At 42.5% G+C, this 17,447-nt stretch overlaps 1 protein-coding gene across 7 annotated transcripts in view; it reads left to right on the top strand.

Moving 5' to 3' along the window:
• LOC114869714 (ryanodine receptor 1-like) overlaps positions 1–17,447 on the top strand; it is a 36,065-nt gene that overhangs the window by 11,094 nt on the left and 7,524 nt on the right. Inside the window, exons 36-89 of one of the 7 annotated variants that reach the window (XM_055514343.1) lie at positions 64–502; positions 570–1,127; positions 1,200–1,400; positions 1,473–1,584; positions 1,681–1,824; positions 1,903–2,176; positions 2,265–2,379; positions 2,485–2,617; positions 2,723–2,817; positions 2,899–3,034; positions 3,111–3,297; positions 3,375–3,486; positions 3,563–3,683; positions 3,763–3,932; positions 4,039–4,259; positions 4,340–4,430; positions 4,540–4,680; positions 4,763–4,926; positions 5,011–5,089; positions 5,226–5,315; positions 5,397–5,537; positions 5,620–5,697; positions 5,777–5,852; positions 5,952–6,075; positions 6,184–6,299; positions 6,371–6,438; positions 6,537–6,658; positions 6,798–6,847; positions 6,989–7,049; positions 7,132–7,258; positions 7,342–7,453; positions 7,541–7,622; positions 7,711–7,841; positions 7,934–8,254; positions 8,340–8,580; positions 8,655–8,742; positions 8,825–8,917; positions 9,242–9,256; positions 11,056–11,226; positions 11,302–11,361; positions 11,445–11,579; positions 11,690–11,802; positions 11,881–11,977; positions 12,048–12,157; positions 12,240–12,291; positions 12,373–12,447; positions 14,270–14,369; positions 14,450–14,529; positions 14,618–14,694; positions 14,801–14,874; positions 15,521–15,538; positions 16,588–16,668; positions 16,757–16,845; positions 17,298–17,426. In XM_055514343.1, the coding sequence (XP_055370318.1) occupies positions 64–502; positions 570–1,127; positions 1,200–1,400; positions 1,473–1,584; positions 1,681–1,824; positions 1,903–2,176; positions 2,265–2,379; positions 2,485–2,617; positions 2,723–2,817; positions 2,899–3,034; positions 3,111–3,297; positions 3,375–3,486; positions 3,563–3,683; positions 3,763–3,932; positions 4,039–4,259; positions 4,340–4,430; positions 4,540–4,680; positions 4,763–4,926; positions 5,011–5,089; positions 5,226–5,315; positions 5,397–5,537; positions 5,620–5,697; positions 5,777–5,852; positions 5,952–6,075; positions 6,184–6,299; positions 6,371–6,438; positions 6,537–6,658; positions 6,798–6,847; positions 6,989–7,049; positions 7,132–7,258; positions 7,342–7,453; positions 7,541–7,622; positions 7,711–7,841; positions 7,934–8,254; positions 8,340–8,580; positions 8,655–8,742; positions 8,825–8,917; positions 9,242–9,256; positions 11,056–11,226; positions 11,302–11,361; positions 11,445–11,579; positions 11,690–11,802; positions 11,881–11,977; positions 12,048–12,157; positions 12,240–12,291; positions 12,373–12,447; positions 14,270–14,369; positions 14,450–14,529; positions 14,618–14,694; positions 14,801–14,874; positions 15,521–15,538; positions 16,588–16,668; positions 16,757–16,845; positions 17,298–17,426 (7,090 nt within the window). Of the gene's footprint in view, positions 1–63; positions 503–569; positions 1,128–1,199; positions 1,401–1,472; positions 1,585–1,680; positions 1,825–1,902; positions 2,177–2,264; positions 2,380–2,484; positions 2,618–2,722; positions 2,818–2,898; positions 3,035–3,110; positions 3,298–3,374; positions 3,487–3,562; positions 3,684–3,762; positions 3,933–4,038; positions 4,260–4,339; positions 4,431–4,539; positions 4,681–4,762; positions 4,927–5,010; positions 5,090–5,225; positions 5,316–5,396; positions 5,538–5,619; positions 5,698–5,776; positions 5,853–5,951; positions 6,076–6,183; positions 6,300–6,370; positions 6,439–6,536; positions 6,659–6,797; positions 6,848–6,988; positions 7,050–7,131; positions 7,259–7,341; positions 7,454–7,540; positions 7,623–7,710; positions 7,842–7,933; positions 8,255–8,339; positions 8,581–8,654; positions 8,743–8,824; positions 8,918–9,241; positions 9,257–11,055; positions 11,227–11,301; positions 11,362–11,444; positions 11,580–11,689; positions 11,803–11,880; positions 11,978–12,047; positions 12,158–12,239; positions 12,292–12,372; positions 12,466–14,269; positions 14,370–14,449; positions 14,530–14,617; positions 14,695–14,800; positions 14,875–15,520; positions 15,539–16,587; positions 16,669–16,756; positions 16,846–17,297; positions 17,427–17,447 lie in introns of all 7 variants that reach the window. The other 6 variants (XM_041073784.2, XM_055514342.1, XM_055514344.1 and 3 more) reach the window with 6 other exon arrangements.

The raw sequence follows: 17,447 nt of genomic DNA, 5'->3' as shown, positions 1-17,447 counted from the left end.
AACACTTTCTACCATTTAAAACAATAATATAGCTTTTCTCAGACCGATTTGTGCTTTCTCTAGATGCATAGACATCCTGGAACTGTCTGAACGCATGGACTTGTTGAAATTCCACTACCACACTCTGAAGCTGTATGGCTCAGTGTGCGCTTTGGGAAACAACCGCGTGGCTCACGCCCTGTGCAGCCACGTGGACGAGTCCCAGCTCTTCTACGCCATTGAGAACACGTACCTGCCAGGCCCAATGAGGAGCGGCTTTTACGACCTGCTCATCAGCATGCACCTGGAATCTGCTAAGAGGAACCGTCTGGGAACCAACAAGGAATTCATTGTTCCCATGACAGACGAAACACGCAGTATTACCCTGTACTCTGACAAATCCCACGCGTTACCTGGGGTCGGCCTCACCACTTGTCTACGTCCCAAATTACATTTCTCTTCTGTTGGGTTTGTGGGAACAGATCCAGATATCTACACACTGAGCCCTTCCATCCCCTTAGAGGTGAGGTGAAGCATGTTTCATTATTGAACACCTAAGCTATAAATATTTAAAATGTTTGCATTTACAGGTGATGAAGACAAAGGCCTTGAACATGTTGACGGAGGCTGTACAGGATGGAGGTCAAGCCATGAGAGATCCTGTGGGGGGCAGTGTGGAATTTCACTTTGTTCCTATCCTTAAACTCATCAGTACCCTCCTTATCATGGGTGTGTTTGATGATGAAGATGTCACACACATATTGAAGATGATTGAGCCCACAGTCTTTAGTGGCAAGAAAGCAGAGGAGTCTTCTGAAGAGAACACAAAGTCAAAGGAAGAGAAGGAGCAGAAAGCACCTCTAACAGGAGAAGCGCTGAAAGAAGGAGAGCACGAAGCCATAGACGGGGATGAGGAGGAATATGATGATGATGGCTTGGGTGAAGAGGAGGAGGAAGAAGAAGAAGAAGATCTAGAGGAGCCAGAAGAACATGCAGAAATTGTGAGCAGAGAGCCAGTTAATGGGGAGAAAGGATCTGAGGAAACAGATAATGAATTGAAACCTCCAGAGACAAGTGGAGAAGCTAAAGAAGATTGTCTAGAGCAGGGTCTTTTCCAAATGAAGCTTCCAGAATCTGTGAAATTGCAGGTACGTTAGTATTTTTGAAATAAAGTAGTATTGTATATTGTGACTGATTATTTGCTTGTTGCTTTTTTTTAGATGTGTACTCTGCTACAATATTTCTGTGACTGTGAGCTGCGCCACAGAGTCGAGGCCATCATCGCCTTCTCAGACCAGTTTGTCAGTCAGATACAGTCCAACCAGCGACAGCGATACAACGAACTCATGTTGGCCTTCACCATGAGCGCTGCTGAGACCGCCCGCAAGACCCGCGAGTTCCGCTCCCCACCGCAGGAGCAGGTACGTGAGGACCAGTGTCCAGAGATCAAAATAAATATGCAAGTGTGTAAATGTTGTTGTGCTCGTGTGCAGGTCAACATGCTGATGAATTTTAAGAACTGCGCAGAGGACGAAGACTGTCCTGTTCCCGATGAGGTCCGCGATGCTCTTCTGTATTTTAACAATGCCCTGTTGGCGCACTGCGGTGAGTTACATCATCTCCTGGCTCAGGTCAGGTTATTTAGACTAGCTGTTCACTTACAGTTAAGTGAAGTTCACTTATTTAAAATTACGTTCTCAGGTGTTCATATTGAAGAGGAAGAAGAGGAGGAAAAAGTGGATAATTCTGTCCGTGGACGACTGCTTCGTTTACTGGAAAAAGTGAATAGCCTCCGTAACAAGAAGGTGGAGGCGGACCCTGAGCCACAGGAAGATAAAAAACCCAGTAAGCGTCTTTGTTCAAAGCCTAATCACATCATAAATCACTGTGTATCAGTGTATAACTCTCTGTACCCTGTAACAGGCACACTACAGGAGTTGATTTCTCATACTACGATCCACTGGGCCCAGGAGTCCTTCATACAGAACCCAGAGTTAGTGCGCATGATGTTCAGCCTACTGCACAGGCAGTATGATGGACTGGGGGAGCTCATACGTGCACTCCCAAAGGCTTACACCATCAACGCGGTGTCAATCCAAGACACCATAGATCTGCTGGAGTGCTTGGGCCAGATCCGTTCTCTGCTCATTGTCCAGATGGGCCCAGAGGAGGAGAGGCTAATGATTCAAAGCATCGGGTGGATATACAACTCTAAATGACTTTAAAATGAATGTTAACTGTGTCGTTATTAAAACTAAACATTGGCAAAATGTCTCTCTCCTCAGGAACATCATGAGTAACAAAGTTTTCTACCAGCACCCCAACCTAATGCGAGCTCTGGGAATGCATGAAACTGTCATGGAGGTCATGGTTAACGTACTCGGAGGCGGTGACTCTAAGGTGTACATATTTTTTGTTCAAATGCATTTTAGAAATGCTGAACATATAAGACATTAGATAAGGTCATTATAAGGTCTCATGTTTGTCTTGTTTCTCCTCCCACAGGAGATCAGGTTCCCACGAGTGGTGACAAACTGCTGCCGTTTCCTCTGCTACTTCTGTCGCATCAGTCGTCAGAATCAGCGCTCCATGTTTGACCACCTCAGCTACCTTCTCCAGAACAGTGGCATCGGCCTGGGTGATTGTCTGTGTGGACTTCCAGCATAATTCAGTGTTGGTGTTTTTATGTTGATTGAACTGACATTGAATTGTAGCTGTAGCTTTACATTGATCTGTTCGTTAGGAATGCGGGGCTCCACACCTTTGGATGTGGCTGCAGCTTCTTGTATTGACAACAACGAGCTGGCACTGGCTCTGCAGGAGCAGGACCTAGAAATGGTAATATACCTCTCGTAATTAAAACAAGCACTGTTCAAAACGATGAACTTGTTTTCAACATGTTAAACAATGTTTTTGCAGGTGGTGAAGTATTTAGCAGGGTGTGGACTCCAGAGCTGCCCGATGCTGCTAGCCAAAGGTTACCCTGACATCGGCTGGAATCCCTGTGGTGGAGAGAAATACCTTGACTTTCTTCGCTTTGCTGTCTTTGTCAACGGTCAGATTTTTTATTAACCTGACGACTTAGGATCCTATCATTTGTTCCCGCTTCACTTCTTGTTTCCCTCCCGTAGGCGAGAGCGTGGAAGAGAACGCCAATGTTGTGGTGCGTCTCCTCATTCGCAGGCCTGAATGTTTTGGTCCAGCCTTGAGAGGGGAGGGTGGTAATGGCCTTCTAGCTGCAATAGAGGAGGCCATCAAAATATCAGAGGATCCTGCCAGGGATGGGCCCAGCGTTAAAAAAGACAGACGCTTTCCCATGTATGTAACATTGCACCAGTGACTTCTATTGAATCCAGTAATCCAGAGACAGAAAATCACTTTTCTTTATGTGATAGGTTTGGGGGAGAGGAACAGCATGAAGAGAACAGGGTGCATCTGGGAAACTCCATCATGTCCTTCTACTCTGCCCTCATTGACTTGCTGGGACGCTGTGCTCCTGAGATGCACGTACGGTGCTTTGCAGCTTAGTAATCGTACTAAACTCACTAAAACTAAACTAAAACCCGAGCTTCCTCCTCCACAGTTGATCCAGGCTGGTAAGGGTGAGGCTCTGAGGATCAGGGCCATTCTGAGGTCTCTGGTTCCTATTGAGGATCTTGTGGGTGTCATCAGCCTTCCTGTTCAGATTCCTTGTTTTGGAAAAGGTAAATTCCTTGGAAACCACAGAGTAAACACAGTTATATTTCATCTATTTCCTAAATATTTCCGTTGCTTCGCGCTTAGACAACAGCATCATCGAACCAAAGATGTCAGCCAGCTTTGTGCCCGACCACAAAGCTCCCATGGTGCTGTTTCTTGACAGAGTGTATGGTATTGACAACCAGGATTTCCTGCTCCATGTGCTGGAGGTGGGCTTTTTGCCTGACATGAGGGCTGCTGCCTCTTTGGACACGGTGAGCCTCGTAACATTTACACTCACACTCTGCGTGCTCTGCTGTTTGTGGCTCGGAGAAGCAGATTTATTTATAGATTGGTTTCACTGCATCTTCCGTCCAACAGGCTGCTTTCAGCACCACAGAGATGGCCCTCGCTTTGAACCGCTACTTGTGTTCTGCCGTGTTGCCGCTGATCACCAAGTGTGCCCCGCTCTTCGCTGGCAGCGACCATCGAGCGATAATGATCGACTCCATGTTGCACACGATCTACCGACTGTCTCGTGGGCGCGCTTTCACAAAAGCCCAAAGAGACATCATAGAAGAATGCCTCATGGCTTTGTGCAAGTGGGTTTACATCGTTGGCAAGCTTCCCATGTCAGTTACTGTTTCCAGATTCTAACAAACGCTGCATATGTTTTTTGTAGACATCTACGTCCATCCATGCTTCAGCACCTCCTGAGACGGCTAGTGTTTGATGTGCCCATTCTTAATGAGTACGCCAAGATGCCCCTGAAGGTAGAAGGAGTATTTAAAATATTGCATTATATTATTAAATATAATGCTCTAACTATAAAAAACAAAACTAGTTTTAATTTTTATGATATTTATTATTTCTATTCTGCAGCTTTTGACAAATCACTATGAGCGTTGTTGGAAATATTACTGCCTGCCTAATGGTTGGGCCAACTTTGGAGTTGCATCGGAAGAGGAGCTGCATCTCACGCGCAAACTATTTTGGGGGATCTTTGAATCTCTAGCACACAAGGTGGAGTTCTTGCAGCATGGGGATTTTCTTTTTCCATGTTTTATGTGGTAAAAGATCCATGATATATGTTTTGTGCTTCCAGAAATTTGATGCTGAGATTTTCAAAATTTCCATGCCGTGCATCTGCGCCATTGCTGGAGCCATTCCCCCTGACTATGTAGATGCCAGCTACTCTTCTAAAACAGAAAAAAAGGCATCGGTGGATGCTGAGGGAAACTTTGATCCCAAACCAGTAGAAACCACAAAGTGAGGGGATATTTGTCTTTATGCCTTTTAGTGTTACAAGAATACAAGAACAAAAGCTAAATGTTTTAGTTTATTTCTCTACAGCACTATCATCCCTGAGCGGCTGGACCCCTTTATCAACAGATATGCTGAATATACACATGACAAATGGGCCTTTGAAAAGGTAGAACCACACAGGTTTTCACTAATGTGCTAAGAAACACATCATTAAGCAGCATGAACTGGATCTAAATGTAAAGTATCTCTTTGTAAACACAACTAACAGCTGTGATACATGTTTATGTGTGTGTATGTTTTAGATCCAGAGTAACTGGTCTTATGGTGAGGTGCTGGATGAAAATGCAAAGACTCATCCCATGCTCAGACCATACAAAACCTTCTCAGAAAAGGTTGGTTCAAAGTCACATAGTACATTGAAACAGCTTAATTTAGTCTGTCTCTACGTCAAATCACTCTCATTATGATTGCAGGACAAAGAGATCTATCGTTGGCCGATTAAAGAGTCGATCAAAGCCATGCTTGCCTGGGAGTGGAACATAGAAAAAGCCAGAGAGGAAGAAGAGTCAGAGAAGAAGAAGGCAGCATCCAGGAAAATCTCCCAGACCGCTCAGGTAAAGTGGCTTAATGTGCATCTGTTGAGGTTATACAGTAACAGCTTGTTATATTTATAAATACTGACTCCTTCTGTTTTAGGCCACTTACGACCCAAGCCATGGTTACAGTCCGCAGCCCATCGATATTTCCCATATGGCTCTTTCAAGGGACTTACAAGTACGATAGCGAACGTTAAAACCTTCTGTCCTGTTGTGCTGATAACTGAGCAGCATTAAAGATCCACTTCTGTTCACAGTCTATGGCAGAGCAGCTGGCAGAAAACTACCACAACACCTGGGGAAGGAAGAAAAAGATGGAGCTGCAGTCTAAAGGTAAGATTTACCTACAGTACAGGATAGACACACATTTAGAGAGGCTTAACCTCACTTTAAGGAAAATGAGAGATTTGGTTGTCCTTCTGTTCTTTGAAGGAGGGGGGACACATCCTCTGCTGGTGCCTTATGACACTCTGACAGCAAAAGAAAAGGCACGTGACCGAGAGAAGGCTTATGAGCTGCTCAAGTTCCTGCAGCTTAATGGATATGCCGTCACAAGGTAAGGAACAGACCTGGTTGCAGCATTTGGTCGACATGTTTGATGTCATTTAATCAGTATACAGTAGTTGGTGAAATTAGTAATGAATTTGCATCTGTTTTACTTTAGGGGCCTGAAAGACATGGAGTCTGATATTTCATCTATTGAGAAGAGATTTGCTTATGGTTTCCTTCAGAAGCTGTTAAAATGGATGGAAATTGCTCAGGAGTTTATTGCACATCTTGGTACTGTGGGTCTCCTACTGTAACATCAGCAGCGTTGCGTTCTGTTTGCAAACGTGTGCTCTACTCTACAGAGGCTGTGGTGAGCAGTGGGCGTGTGGAAAAGTCTCCCCATGAGCAGGAAATCAAATTTTTTGCCAAGGTGAATTTATTGTGTAAAGTAGCACTGGAAATGCCCAGTTTGTCCTCATTTCTGTACTAAATGTGAAAAAAAATCATTCATTTAAAATCATTTTCCAGATCTTGATGCCTCTAATCAACCAATACTTCAAAAACCACTGCCTGTACTTCTTGTCAACACCAGCAAAGGTTCTGGGCAGCGGTGGACATTCTTCCAATAAGGAAAAGGAGATGATAGCAAGGTGATCTGTCACACTTTACAAAGAAAAACTACAATGCTGTTATGTTACATACTTCTTTTCATAAATTACTTTCTCTTTCATCTGTGTTTCCCTTTTCTTGTATTTCCTGTCATCTCATTTCGTTTCCTTCCTATCATAGTATATTCTGTAAAATGTCTGCCTTGGTGAGACACAGAGTTTCTCTCTTTGGTAAGATCAGTCTTTCAGAATCTTTCGGTCTGTGTTTCTCATACATGATTGTGATGTGCTTCTTAGTTTCCTACAGTAGCTTTGCCCCTGTTTTAAAGTGTCATTGATGTGGTGATCCGAATTTTGTCTTTGCATATGCAGGAACGGATGCTTCAGCCATCGTGAACTGTCTGCACATTCTGGCACGCTCATTGGATGCTAGGTCAGATTTTGTGTGTTTTATGCCGTATGTGTTTTTGTGATGTCGTTGCTCGTTTAATAATTCATCTCCTTTGCTTGTTTAGGACGGTGATGAAGTCAGGGCCTGAGATTGTAAAAGCAGGGCTGCGGTCATTCTTTGAAAGTGCTGCTGATGATATAGAGAAGATGGTAGAGAACCTGAAACTGGGCAAAGTCTCTAAAGGCAATCAGGTGATAGAAGAATTTAGACACGTTAAATATTGATGCCTAAACCAGCTGCGCCAGTGACCATGTGCTGCTTTTCTCCTTTAAAGCAAGTTAAAGGTGTGTCCCAGAACATTAACTACACCACCATTGCCCTGCTCCCAGTGCTCACCTCCCTGTTTGATCACATTGCTCAGCACCAGTTTGGAGATGATGTCATCTGTGAGTGCTTTCTGTAGTACTGGATCTCTTCCTCGTTGGTATTCATTCATTTATGTTGACCTTGCTGTAACTGTGGCTTGCAAACAGTGGATGACCTACAGATGTCGTGCTATCGCATCATGTGTAGCATCTACTCTCTCGGGACTGTCAAGAATCCACATGTTGAGAGGTAAATCAAGACCTGCATCAGTTACACATGCATGTGTAAATGTTTTCTGAAGTTTTATGAAGTTGACCTTCCACCTTTTAATGGACAGGCAGAGGCCAGCTCTTGGAGAGTGTTTAGCTCATCTTGCAGCAGCGATGCCTGTGGCCTACTTAGAGCCTCATCTTAATGAGTTCAATGCTTTCTCTGTCTACACCACAAAGACCCCCAGGGAGAGAGCCAGTGAGTGTGTTGCTCCCTTCTTACATGTGTTTTGTGTCTGTCTGTTTCTAAATTATTTCATTTTCTCACCACTTCTTTTGCGACTGCCAAAGTCTTGGGCCTTCCCAGTGAGGTCCAGGAGCTTTGTCCAGATATCCCGGAGCTTGACGTTCTTCTGAAGGAGATTGGGGATTTAGCTGAGTCAGGAGCTCGTTACACCGAGATGCCTCATGTGATTGAAATCACTTTGCCCATGCTTTGTAACTATCTGCTTCGCTGGTGGGAGAGAGGATCTGAGAACTTCCCTGAGATGGAGGGCCGACTCAGCACTGACGTCACGTCAGAACAACTTAACCAGCTGCTGGGCAGCATCATGAAGATTGTAGTCAACAACTTGGGTATAGATGAAGCCTCCTGGATGAAAAGGTTGGCTGGTGAGCACGTTTCTGTTTCTCAGTGTCTAATGGGTTACACCATTTTCGTTTTCAGTGTGAGATGACCGTTTATTTTTGCTTTTAGTGTTTTCACAGCCCATTGTCAGCAGGGCAAAGCCTGAGATGCTCAAGTCCCACTTCATCCCGACCATGGAAAAACTGAAGAAGCGTACGTCCAAGGTGGTGGCTGAGGAGGACCATTTGCGAATGGAGGGGAAATCAGAGGGGGATGAAGAAGACGGTACCATACGTGATGAGTTTGCGGTCCTCTGTAGAGACTTGTACGCCCTCTACCCGTTACTCATTCGCTATGTGGACAACAACAGGTACGATAATGTTAAAAGACCCTTCCTGGTGTTGATGGAGTTGATGAACTCATAAGTAAGTTGTAATGCAACAGGGCACGGTGGCTGACATGCCCTGATCCAGATGCAGAGGAACTCTTCCGCATGGTTGGAGAGGTTTTTATTTTCTGGTCCAAATCTCATGTGAGTCTATTTATTTCTACTTTGAGTCTAGTCATTTGCAGCGGCTCACATTGTTGACAGTGTCCTGCTTCTCGCTCTGTAGAACTTCAAGCGAGAGGAACAGAACTTTGTGGTGATGAATGAGATCAATAACATGTCATTTCTTACTGCTGACAGCAAGAGCAAGATGAGCAAGGTAAGTTAGTGCCAAGCAGAGCTAATGCTGCACTAGAGCTGACAAAGGGTCAGCTCATTCACGTTTGTATCGTAGGCTTTAGTAGAGGTCATTGAGTTTTACAATATTACTGTAAGAATTGGCTATTTTAATCTTCTTGAACCAGATATGAGTGATTTTCTAACTTTTATTGTGCTGCATTACAATAAAAAGACAAACACAGCTATGCACCGAGTAGTAGTTGTAGTTCATTCTCAGATTTAAGAACGATAGCAGATGTGTTAACAATATTCTCTCTCTGGCTGTCCCTCTTCCTCTTCTTTTGGGTTGCGGCTGGGTTTCCAGGGCGGGGACTCAGAGGTTAGACTTTATTCCTGCACGACCGCTGTGCTGATCGCATGGCACCTCACTTTGGGGGAGATTTTCATCAACCTCTCCAGCACACTGGCATATCTGGCCCAAACAAGCTCAGCACAAACTCAAACCATGACACCTATTAACACGTGCACTCGGGCACCCAGACAGACACACACACGACACAATACACACTCTGCATTACATTACTGTGGGTCAGTGTCCTGCCAGTGTGTGAGTGGGGGGAGTCTGGAGGCGCTTGATGAAAGTATTCAGCTGTGGATATGGGCTCATGGCACTGGGCTCTGTGGGATCCCAGTGCCATCATCCTGTTACTGAGTTTGCTCTTTTCTGATCATATCTGAGTTGGAGCCTGTTAGAATGTCTTCTCTTGTTAAAGGTTGTTGACCTGTAGCTTTTGTAATGTAGCTTTGTGGCACAAGGGGGTGCTGTTGGTCTTCTCTGTGCTCTTTCTTCTCTCCTCCCTGGACATGCTCATCATGGTTTAGCTTCCTTTACACACTTAGCTTCCCACACTAACTGGGTTCCCTCTTTAGAATGGGCTCAAATGACCATGACCCTAACTGTCACATTAATTCACACTTACAGAATTATCTAAAATATCTCCCAAAATGCTTTGCACCCCGATACCTATAAACTACTGTGTTACATAACAAGCCTCTGGCAACGAGGCATTTGCTGATGGACTAAGCACATGGACCAAGTGTCGAAGCCAATTAGAATATTTCTCATCTATACAGTTAACGACACGTTTCCATCTCAGAGCGATTTTCCAAAGGTTGGATGGATAGTTTTCTGTGAGATACCTCTTTCTGATCTTTATCAACACCTGTTTATGGCTCAAATCTAGATTCCATGTTAGCTTTCGTATTTCTTTATAATACTGTACATCCATTTTATAGAAGTAACGCCTTGTATGGTTTTCCATACATTTGCACATCTTGGAGGACTCCAGAAAGAGCAGATAACAGAAAGACTCGAGTCTCTTGAACAGCATATATGTTCGAGAGCAGAACAGAACAACGTGTCCTATGAATAATATGTGTGACTCTAACAGACTGCTACTAATATTGACCTTCTGTCAACCTTAATGTCACAAAGTCTGTTCTTTAACACTATCTAATGTTTTAACCTTTCACCAAAGAAGCTCAGAGAACATGTTTTGAGCCATCTATCCATGGAAGCCACGAGGTTTCACTTGAATGACCTGGATGCCTTTGCATGTTTTATCATCATCCAAAATAATATAATTATGTCCTTACTTCATCCTCACATTTTCACCATACTCTCTACTTAACAGCCTGAGCTCAGAGAAACAAGGATTTTTATATTTGGGAAAGTGAAGGATGCAGACAGTCAGATTTTACATATTGTGAATATAGCTGGATTTTTGGAGAGTGCTGCTGTCATCGCAACGAGTCGTTACTAAAAGGTAGTAATTACTAAAATGTAGGATAGTGTTAGGTACATAATAATAAAACAATAAACTAGAATGTCATGGATTTTAGTGAATGCTGACTCTGCTGACAAACTCATGTTAGATCTACGTTTGCTTTGTGTGATGTAGGGTTAACTATACGTAGAGTAGCATCAGTTGCATTTTTGATTTAGTAGTGTTGCAGTCAGTCATGTTATTAAAGGAGAAACGTAGAAATGACTAATGCGGGCTTGTATCAGTGATCATGGCTTCCGGTCATTCAGGCCTGTAAAGCGTTTGATACAGTACAAAGCATTATTTCAAGAGATGCTGTGAATGCGGTTTGGTGTATCGCCCCTTTTTCCAGGGTGGAGGCTCAGATGCTGAACGCACCAAGAAGAAGAGACGAGGGGATCGTTACTCCGTCCAGACCTCACTTATTGTGGCTGCCTTGAAAAAGATGCTTCCCATAGGTCTCAACATGTGCTCTCCTGCCGATCAGGAGCTCATCAATTTGGCCAAGATCCGGTACTCGTTGGTATGTCTTGTGCCAATCTTACCATGTAAAATGCTGTAATATAGTAACAGTTGATAACAGCTACTCTGACACCAGAGAGACACTGATGAAGAAGTAAGAGAGTTCCTGCAGAACAACCTACATCTTCAGGGCAAGGTATAACTTGTAGATTTGATTGTATTGGTGTATTTTCAGTCAGGTCAGGTGAGGTTATCTAAAACAAAGCTGTTATGGAAAAGGTGGACAACCCATCCATGCGCTGGCAGATGGCTCTGTACAAGGAGATGTCAGGGAAGGCCGAAGATGCTGACGCGCCACTCAAAGTTGTCAAGAGAGTGCAGGAGGTTTCAGCCGTCCTCTACCACCTCGAAGTGGTGAGTAGTAGCGGTGAGAGTGCTGGAAGTTCCTAGATTTATTCGGAAGGGGATCATTTAGCAGGAAACAAAGCTGTCAGCTGTCCTAATGTTCATGTTCCCTGGTGCAGACAGAGCATCCGTTTAAATCTAAGAAGATGGTGTGGCACAAACTGCTGTCCAAGCAGAGGCGCAGAGCAGTGGTTGCTTGCTTTAGGATGACACCACTTTATAATATACCAAGGTACAGGCCACAGCTTGTTTATAGCATCTACAAATGGTGACCGATACAAATGATGGTCTACTACTTTTTGTTTTGCAGACACAGAGCCTCAAACATGTTCCTCGAGGGATACAAGCGCAACTGGCTTTACACGGAGGGCTACTCGTTTGAAGACAGGATGATAGACGACTTATCTGTGAGCGCCGTGTCATGGACCCTTTGTTTGTTAGAGCTATCCCTCATCCTCGCTCTCTCTGTGCCCGCAGAAAGCCATGGAGCAAGAGGAGGGAGATGAAGAAGAGGAAAGAGAAACCAAGCCCGACCCCCTTCACCAGCTAATTTTGCATTTCAGTCGCACTGCTCTGACAGAGAAGAGGTTAGTTACATCCACAGTGACGGTGTAGTGACCCTCAGCAACAGCACATTCATTGTTCACCAATTCCAGTTTCTCATTTCAGCAAACTTGATACCGATCATCTTTACATGGCATATGCAGATATTATGGCAAAGGTGAGTTATTGCTGTTACTTGTTATTATGTTTATGAACTACGTACTTTGAAATGCTCATACATCTTTCAATCCTCACACAGAGTTGCCATATTGGTGAGGAAGAAGAAGGGGGAGAGGAAATGGTGGAGAGTGCTGAGGATGAGATGTCCTTTGAGGTGCGACAGTCAGAACTGGTAATGGGCGACCAGGGGCTGGGGACCAGGAACACAGTGGAGCGGTAGCTCTCAACGCATTGAGTGGCCTCATCATCAGAACATTACTTCACAACCACATCTCTCTGTTTCTGTTTGTCTTTCTTTTTCTGTTTCTGTTGTGTCTTTTCATTATGAATGTCGTTCATTGTAAGTTTCTTGACTTAGAAAGTCTCAGCTCCAATCCAGATGTTTTAAACTGTATCACTTACTGTATTATATGGACTTTAACAAACTATATATACTGTATATATATATATATATATATATATATTCAAAACATCTGTTTACACTTTTTGGTGTCTTGAGTCTGGATTGAATCTATTTAGAATAAATTAAAATATAATTAACACCAACAACGATAATAACAGTATTCTACATAATATTCATCATACTAAGAACTAACTTTTTTATCTAACCAATTCAGTAATGTAGTTTTTGAACTACTGTATCGAATCAGATTTGAACGTAGCTAAGGACTGGCCCCTCCTCTAGCATTGGAGTGGACTTGCAGAGCTTCTAGTAGATCATGGTGTAGTTTCAGAAACAACACTAGCTACTGCTGTGAAGGCCTTCACGACATTTCTTTGATCAAGACGTTGACTCTTATGCACTTTAGTTGTTCATACATCCAGTACTTCAGATTCAGACTCGATTCAGAAATGATTGAATGTGATTTAACACAAACTCACTGACTAGTGTTTTCGTCGTCCCATCTTATATCACTGTTTCATTGGTATCTCTCGCTCTCTCTGTCTTTCCTTATTCTTCCATGTAATTCTTACCATCTTTTTAACCCCAGTCTTTTCTAACTGAATGCTGCTGATCAGTGTTCCCTTTCCCCACTCACATAGCATACTGACAGACTACAGTGGAAGCCAGTGTAGAGCACAAGCATTCCCACACATAGTCATAGTTTAAAAACTCAATGTACATGCATCATGTAGTAGGATATTAGATAGTTAGGGACTCTAGTTAAACATTAGGCTCAAATGCACAACACATAGTGGGTAGAGCATGGCCAGGCATACGTGGGTGGGGGGAGGGGGGTGGGGAATGGGAGGGAGGGAGCTTTGTGGTGTGGCTGAACAGAAAAATGTCAAGTTTGATATTGATTTCATAGTCTTATTGTTGTAATCATGTCATATTGTGCATTAGTAAGGATTGAAAGATTCTTTAAATCAAAGGGACTATGAAATGTCAAGAAATATCCCTTGATGCAGAATTTACAGCTTCTGTTCAAAGTGTCTCCTTTGCAGCCGCTGCAATACAGACACTTTGGAAAGATACAGAACTATAAGTCAAAGCCGGTGGGAGAGTTTCCTGTAGTCTAACGCTTGCTCCAGTCAGCAAACGTGAAGAAGTAGTAAAAAATCTCCACGACTAATAAAGTGAAGTGACAGAATGTGTGTGAGACAGAGCAGAACTTTAAATGCAGCAGTAACTCACAGTTCTAATGCCTGCAAAAAAGACTTTAGGGAACTTACAACGTGAAGGAAAATAGTCAGAAGATTAACAAAGGGATAAAGCATGACATGAATGTACTGTCACAGAATATTAAAAATAATCAGAAAAGTGCAGTTACTGTATACAGTATGTAATAAAGAAATGGTAAGTTCATGATACAGTAAAAGACTTGAATGGAAGCAGTGTAAGTGTGAATTAAACTGTGTGAAGTGTGAATGGATAGAATGGACGGCTTATACTCAAATAATTCTGTCCATTCTGTCTATTTCCTGTGGGGAATAAGACAGAACAAAATACTCATCACATCTTGGATTTACAGGAAAAAGAGATGGAGAAACAAAGGCTCCTGTACCAGCAGTCTAGACTACATAACCGCGGTGCTGCAGAGATGGTCCTGCAAATGATCAGCGCCTGCAAAGGTGCAGTAGTTGAGCTCCTTGTCTCCATTAGCACCACCTGCCTGCCCCACGGAGGCTCTGACTGTTCTTCTCTGCTGCAGGAGAGACTGGCCCGATGGTGTCTACCACCCTCAAGCTGGGCATCTCTATCCTTAACGGGGGAAACAGTGAGGTCCAGCGGGTACGTTCAGAAAGACATGCGCTCAATTACATTTTGGCTACAAAGTTCCTTTTACTGTGACATCGTTTTATGTGCTATTTGCTGTCAGAAAATGCTGGAGTACCTGAAGGACAAGAAGGATGTGGGCTTCTTTTTGAGTGTCCAGGCTCTGATGCAGACATGCTGGTTAGCTCCCCATCCATTAGTTTAAGTACATTCTCTGACTTTGTAAGTACATGTTGTAAAAGTAGGAAAACGTGTGCAGACTGGGTGTGTTTTTTATTCTCTGCAGTGTTCTGGATCTAAATGCATTTGAGAGGCAGAACAAGGCCGAGGGGCTGGGCATGGTTTCAGAGGAGGGCACAAGTACGTTTCCATGATTGTTTTTGTGTCATACAACGCAAAGTAGAGTAGATAGAAATTATGTGCAATAATACTTACATTTATTTAAAAATGTAAGTACACAATACTGTATGTCACAGCATATTCTATAACTATAACTTTATGTAGCAACAGTCGTACTATGTAAAATACAACACAATAATGTTGATTGTTGCCACAGTCTTTCAAATCACAGGTTGGTCATTTTTGTTTGTTAGCATAAATCAGCTATTCCCCATCAACAGACATTAATTGACAAATAAATAAGGTGTTTTCATCATCTATTAATTCATCTTCCATCTGTGACATTTCCTATTTTAATTAATAAAGTTTAATGATGACTCTCCTAACATAATATTAACACTTAGATAACTAGTAAGGAATTAAAATGACGGATTCTGTACTTAACTTAGATTAGTACCGTTTTATCATAGTATAGTACTGTTCTTGTTGGACTTCATCCACCCTATAGAGGTTCATTTGAAAGTCTACCTGGAAAAACTGCTATGGAGTGTTGTTAATCTCCCCCTCCTCATCTCTTAGTCCTCTACTGTTGTCATCACACTGATCCTCTCTCCCTTCCCCATCATCACTGCCACCTCCCCCTTGTCCCTCCTTTCATGGTCCTCAGACATGAACCTAGATCGGGGTAAATCATCTTTCTGTCCATCTGTTCTCTTTACCTGTCTGTCCTGCTCCATCTCTTCTTTAACATCAAAAATCAACCAAGAGAGGATTGGATGTGTGTGTGTGTGTGTGTGTGTGTGTGTGTGTGTGTGTGTGTGTGTGTGTGTGTGTGTGTGTGTGTGTGTGTGTGTGTGTGTGTGTGTGTGTGTGTGTGTGTGTGTCCATCTTTCATTTTAATAGCGTGTGTCCCTCCTTTCATTTCATGTTCATTTCTAAAAGCAGTGAATGGAATCTGGTCTTTTCTGCACATTAAAAACTATTAAAACTGATGGTAAAACATGAATGAATGAAATTAGGTCACAATGACAAAGCTTAAATTATATGATTATATATAATGACAAAGGGATAAATTACATGAAGCTGAGTTGTTAATTAAGGTAAAGAATGCACAGCATGTTTCTATGATATCACTGGATTCCCTTCATTTAGATGGACAACCTCTCTGGTATTGTGAATCTGATGCTTTGAAGTTTTTGTTTGTGTGTTTGTGTGTGTTTGCTGCTGCATGGATGAATCTGTGTGTTAATTGCAGCCAGTGGTGAATAAAATTTAAAACAAGATAATGAAAAAAATATTACTACACGTTTTCACAAGTCGAACAATCAGACCTAAAAAAGTCAAACTGTCACTGACCTGTTCACCCCTGAGCACTGCAGGACTGTTTCAACTTTAACGGCATCTTTCTGTCTAGAACACTTTATTATAACTGTTTGTTGCTTCATAAATATGGTCAGAGTGAGTACTGGTCATGTGACAATGCCTTCTTTATCTTGTTTGACATTTGACTGTATGTATGTGTGTCATTTATCAAGCCACAGACATTCAAATTTCTTACTGAGCTTCAGTCAATGGTGCATTTTGCTGTGTTTGCTGCTTGATATTGATTAAGGGTTTAGAAAACTGGGAATTTTTTGATTTTTTTTTCCCATTCTCAAACTGCTTATAATCAGTAGTTATAATTTGATGTTTATTTATTTATTTATTTATTTATTTATTTATTTATTTTTTCAGATGAGAAAGTGATGGCAGATGACGAGTTCACCTGTGACCTCTTTCGCTTTTTGCAGCTGCTTTGTGAAGGTCATAATAATGGTGAGGATGACTTGTGTGACAAATCCAAAGTCTCCACTAAAACAAACAGTGACATACTGTACGTTAACGAACACAACTTCTCCTGCAGATTTTCAGAACTACTTGCGCACGCAGACGGGCAGCACAACCACCATCAACATCATCATCTGTACTGTGGACTACCTCCTCCGACTCCAGGTGCTGCTTGACTGTAATAATCTGTAATACTGAAAGTATTAACATTTAAAAAGTTTGAACGCGTTATCTAGCATACAGTACTCACCTGAGCAACCGAGCATGACCTTGTCCTGCATTCTACCGGAAAATGACCTTACTCATCCAAAATGATACATTTTCTCAGTTGTTTCATAGGTTCTATTGAGAAGACATGTGGACTATCTTCTAACCACTGTGTTGTGTTTTGTGTAGATCTTACACAGCATCTTTCACAGCATCCCAATCACAGTCTTGGATTGCTAATGAAAACTGAGCTGGTTGATTGCATGTATGTATGTACAATGTCCAACTTTGCTACAGTATATATTGTTTCACTGAAGTCATTTTTCAAATGTAACTAATGCAAATAAGGACCTTTACCATTATATTTTGAAAATATGTTTTTTTAATCACATCTTACTGTTTCACTCCAGGAATCTATCAGTGATTTCTACTGGTATTATTCTGGGAAGGACGTCATTGATGACCCAGGCAAGAAGAATTTTTCCAAAGCTATGACAGTGGCAAAACAGATTTTCAACAGCCTAACAGAGTATATCCAGGTATAATTAGAGTAAATCAGT

Source organism: Betta splendens, chromosome 14, assembly GCF_900634795.4.
Source record: "Betta splendens chromosome 14, fBetSpl5.4, whole genome shotgun sequence".
In the NCBI taxonomy this organism is placed as follows: Eukaryota; Metazoa; Chordata; class Actinopteri; order Anabantiformes; family Osphronemidae; genus Betta; species Betta splendens.
The sequence above is the reverse complement of the archived record's forward strand: the minus strand, read 5'-3'. Positions and strand labels throughout refer to the sequence as shown.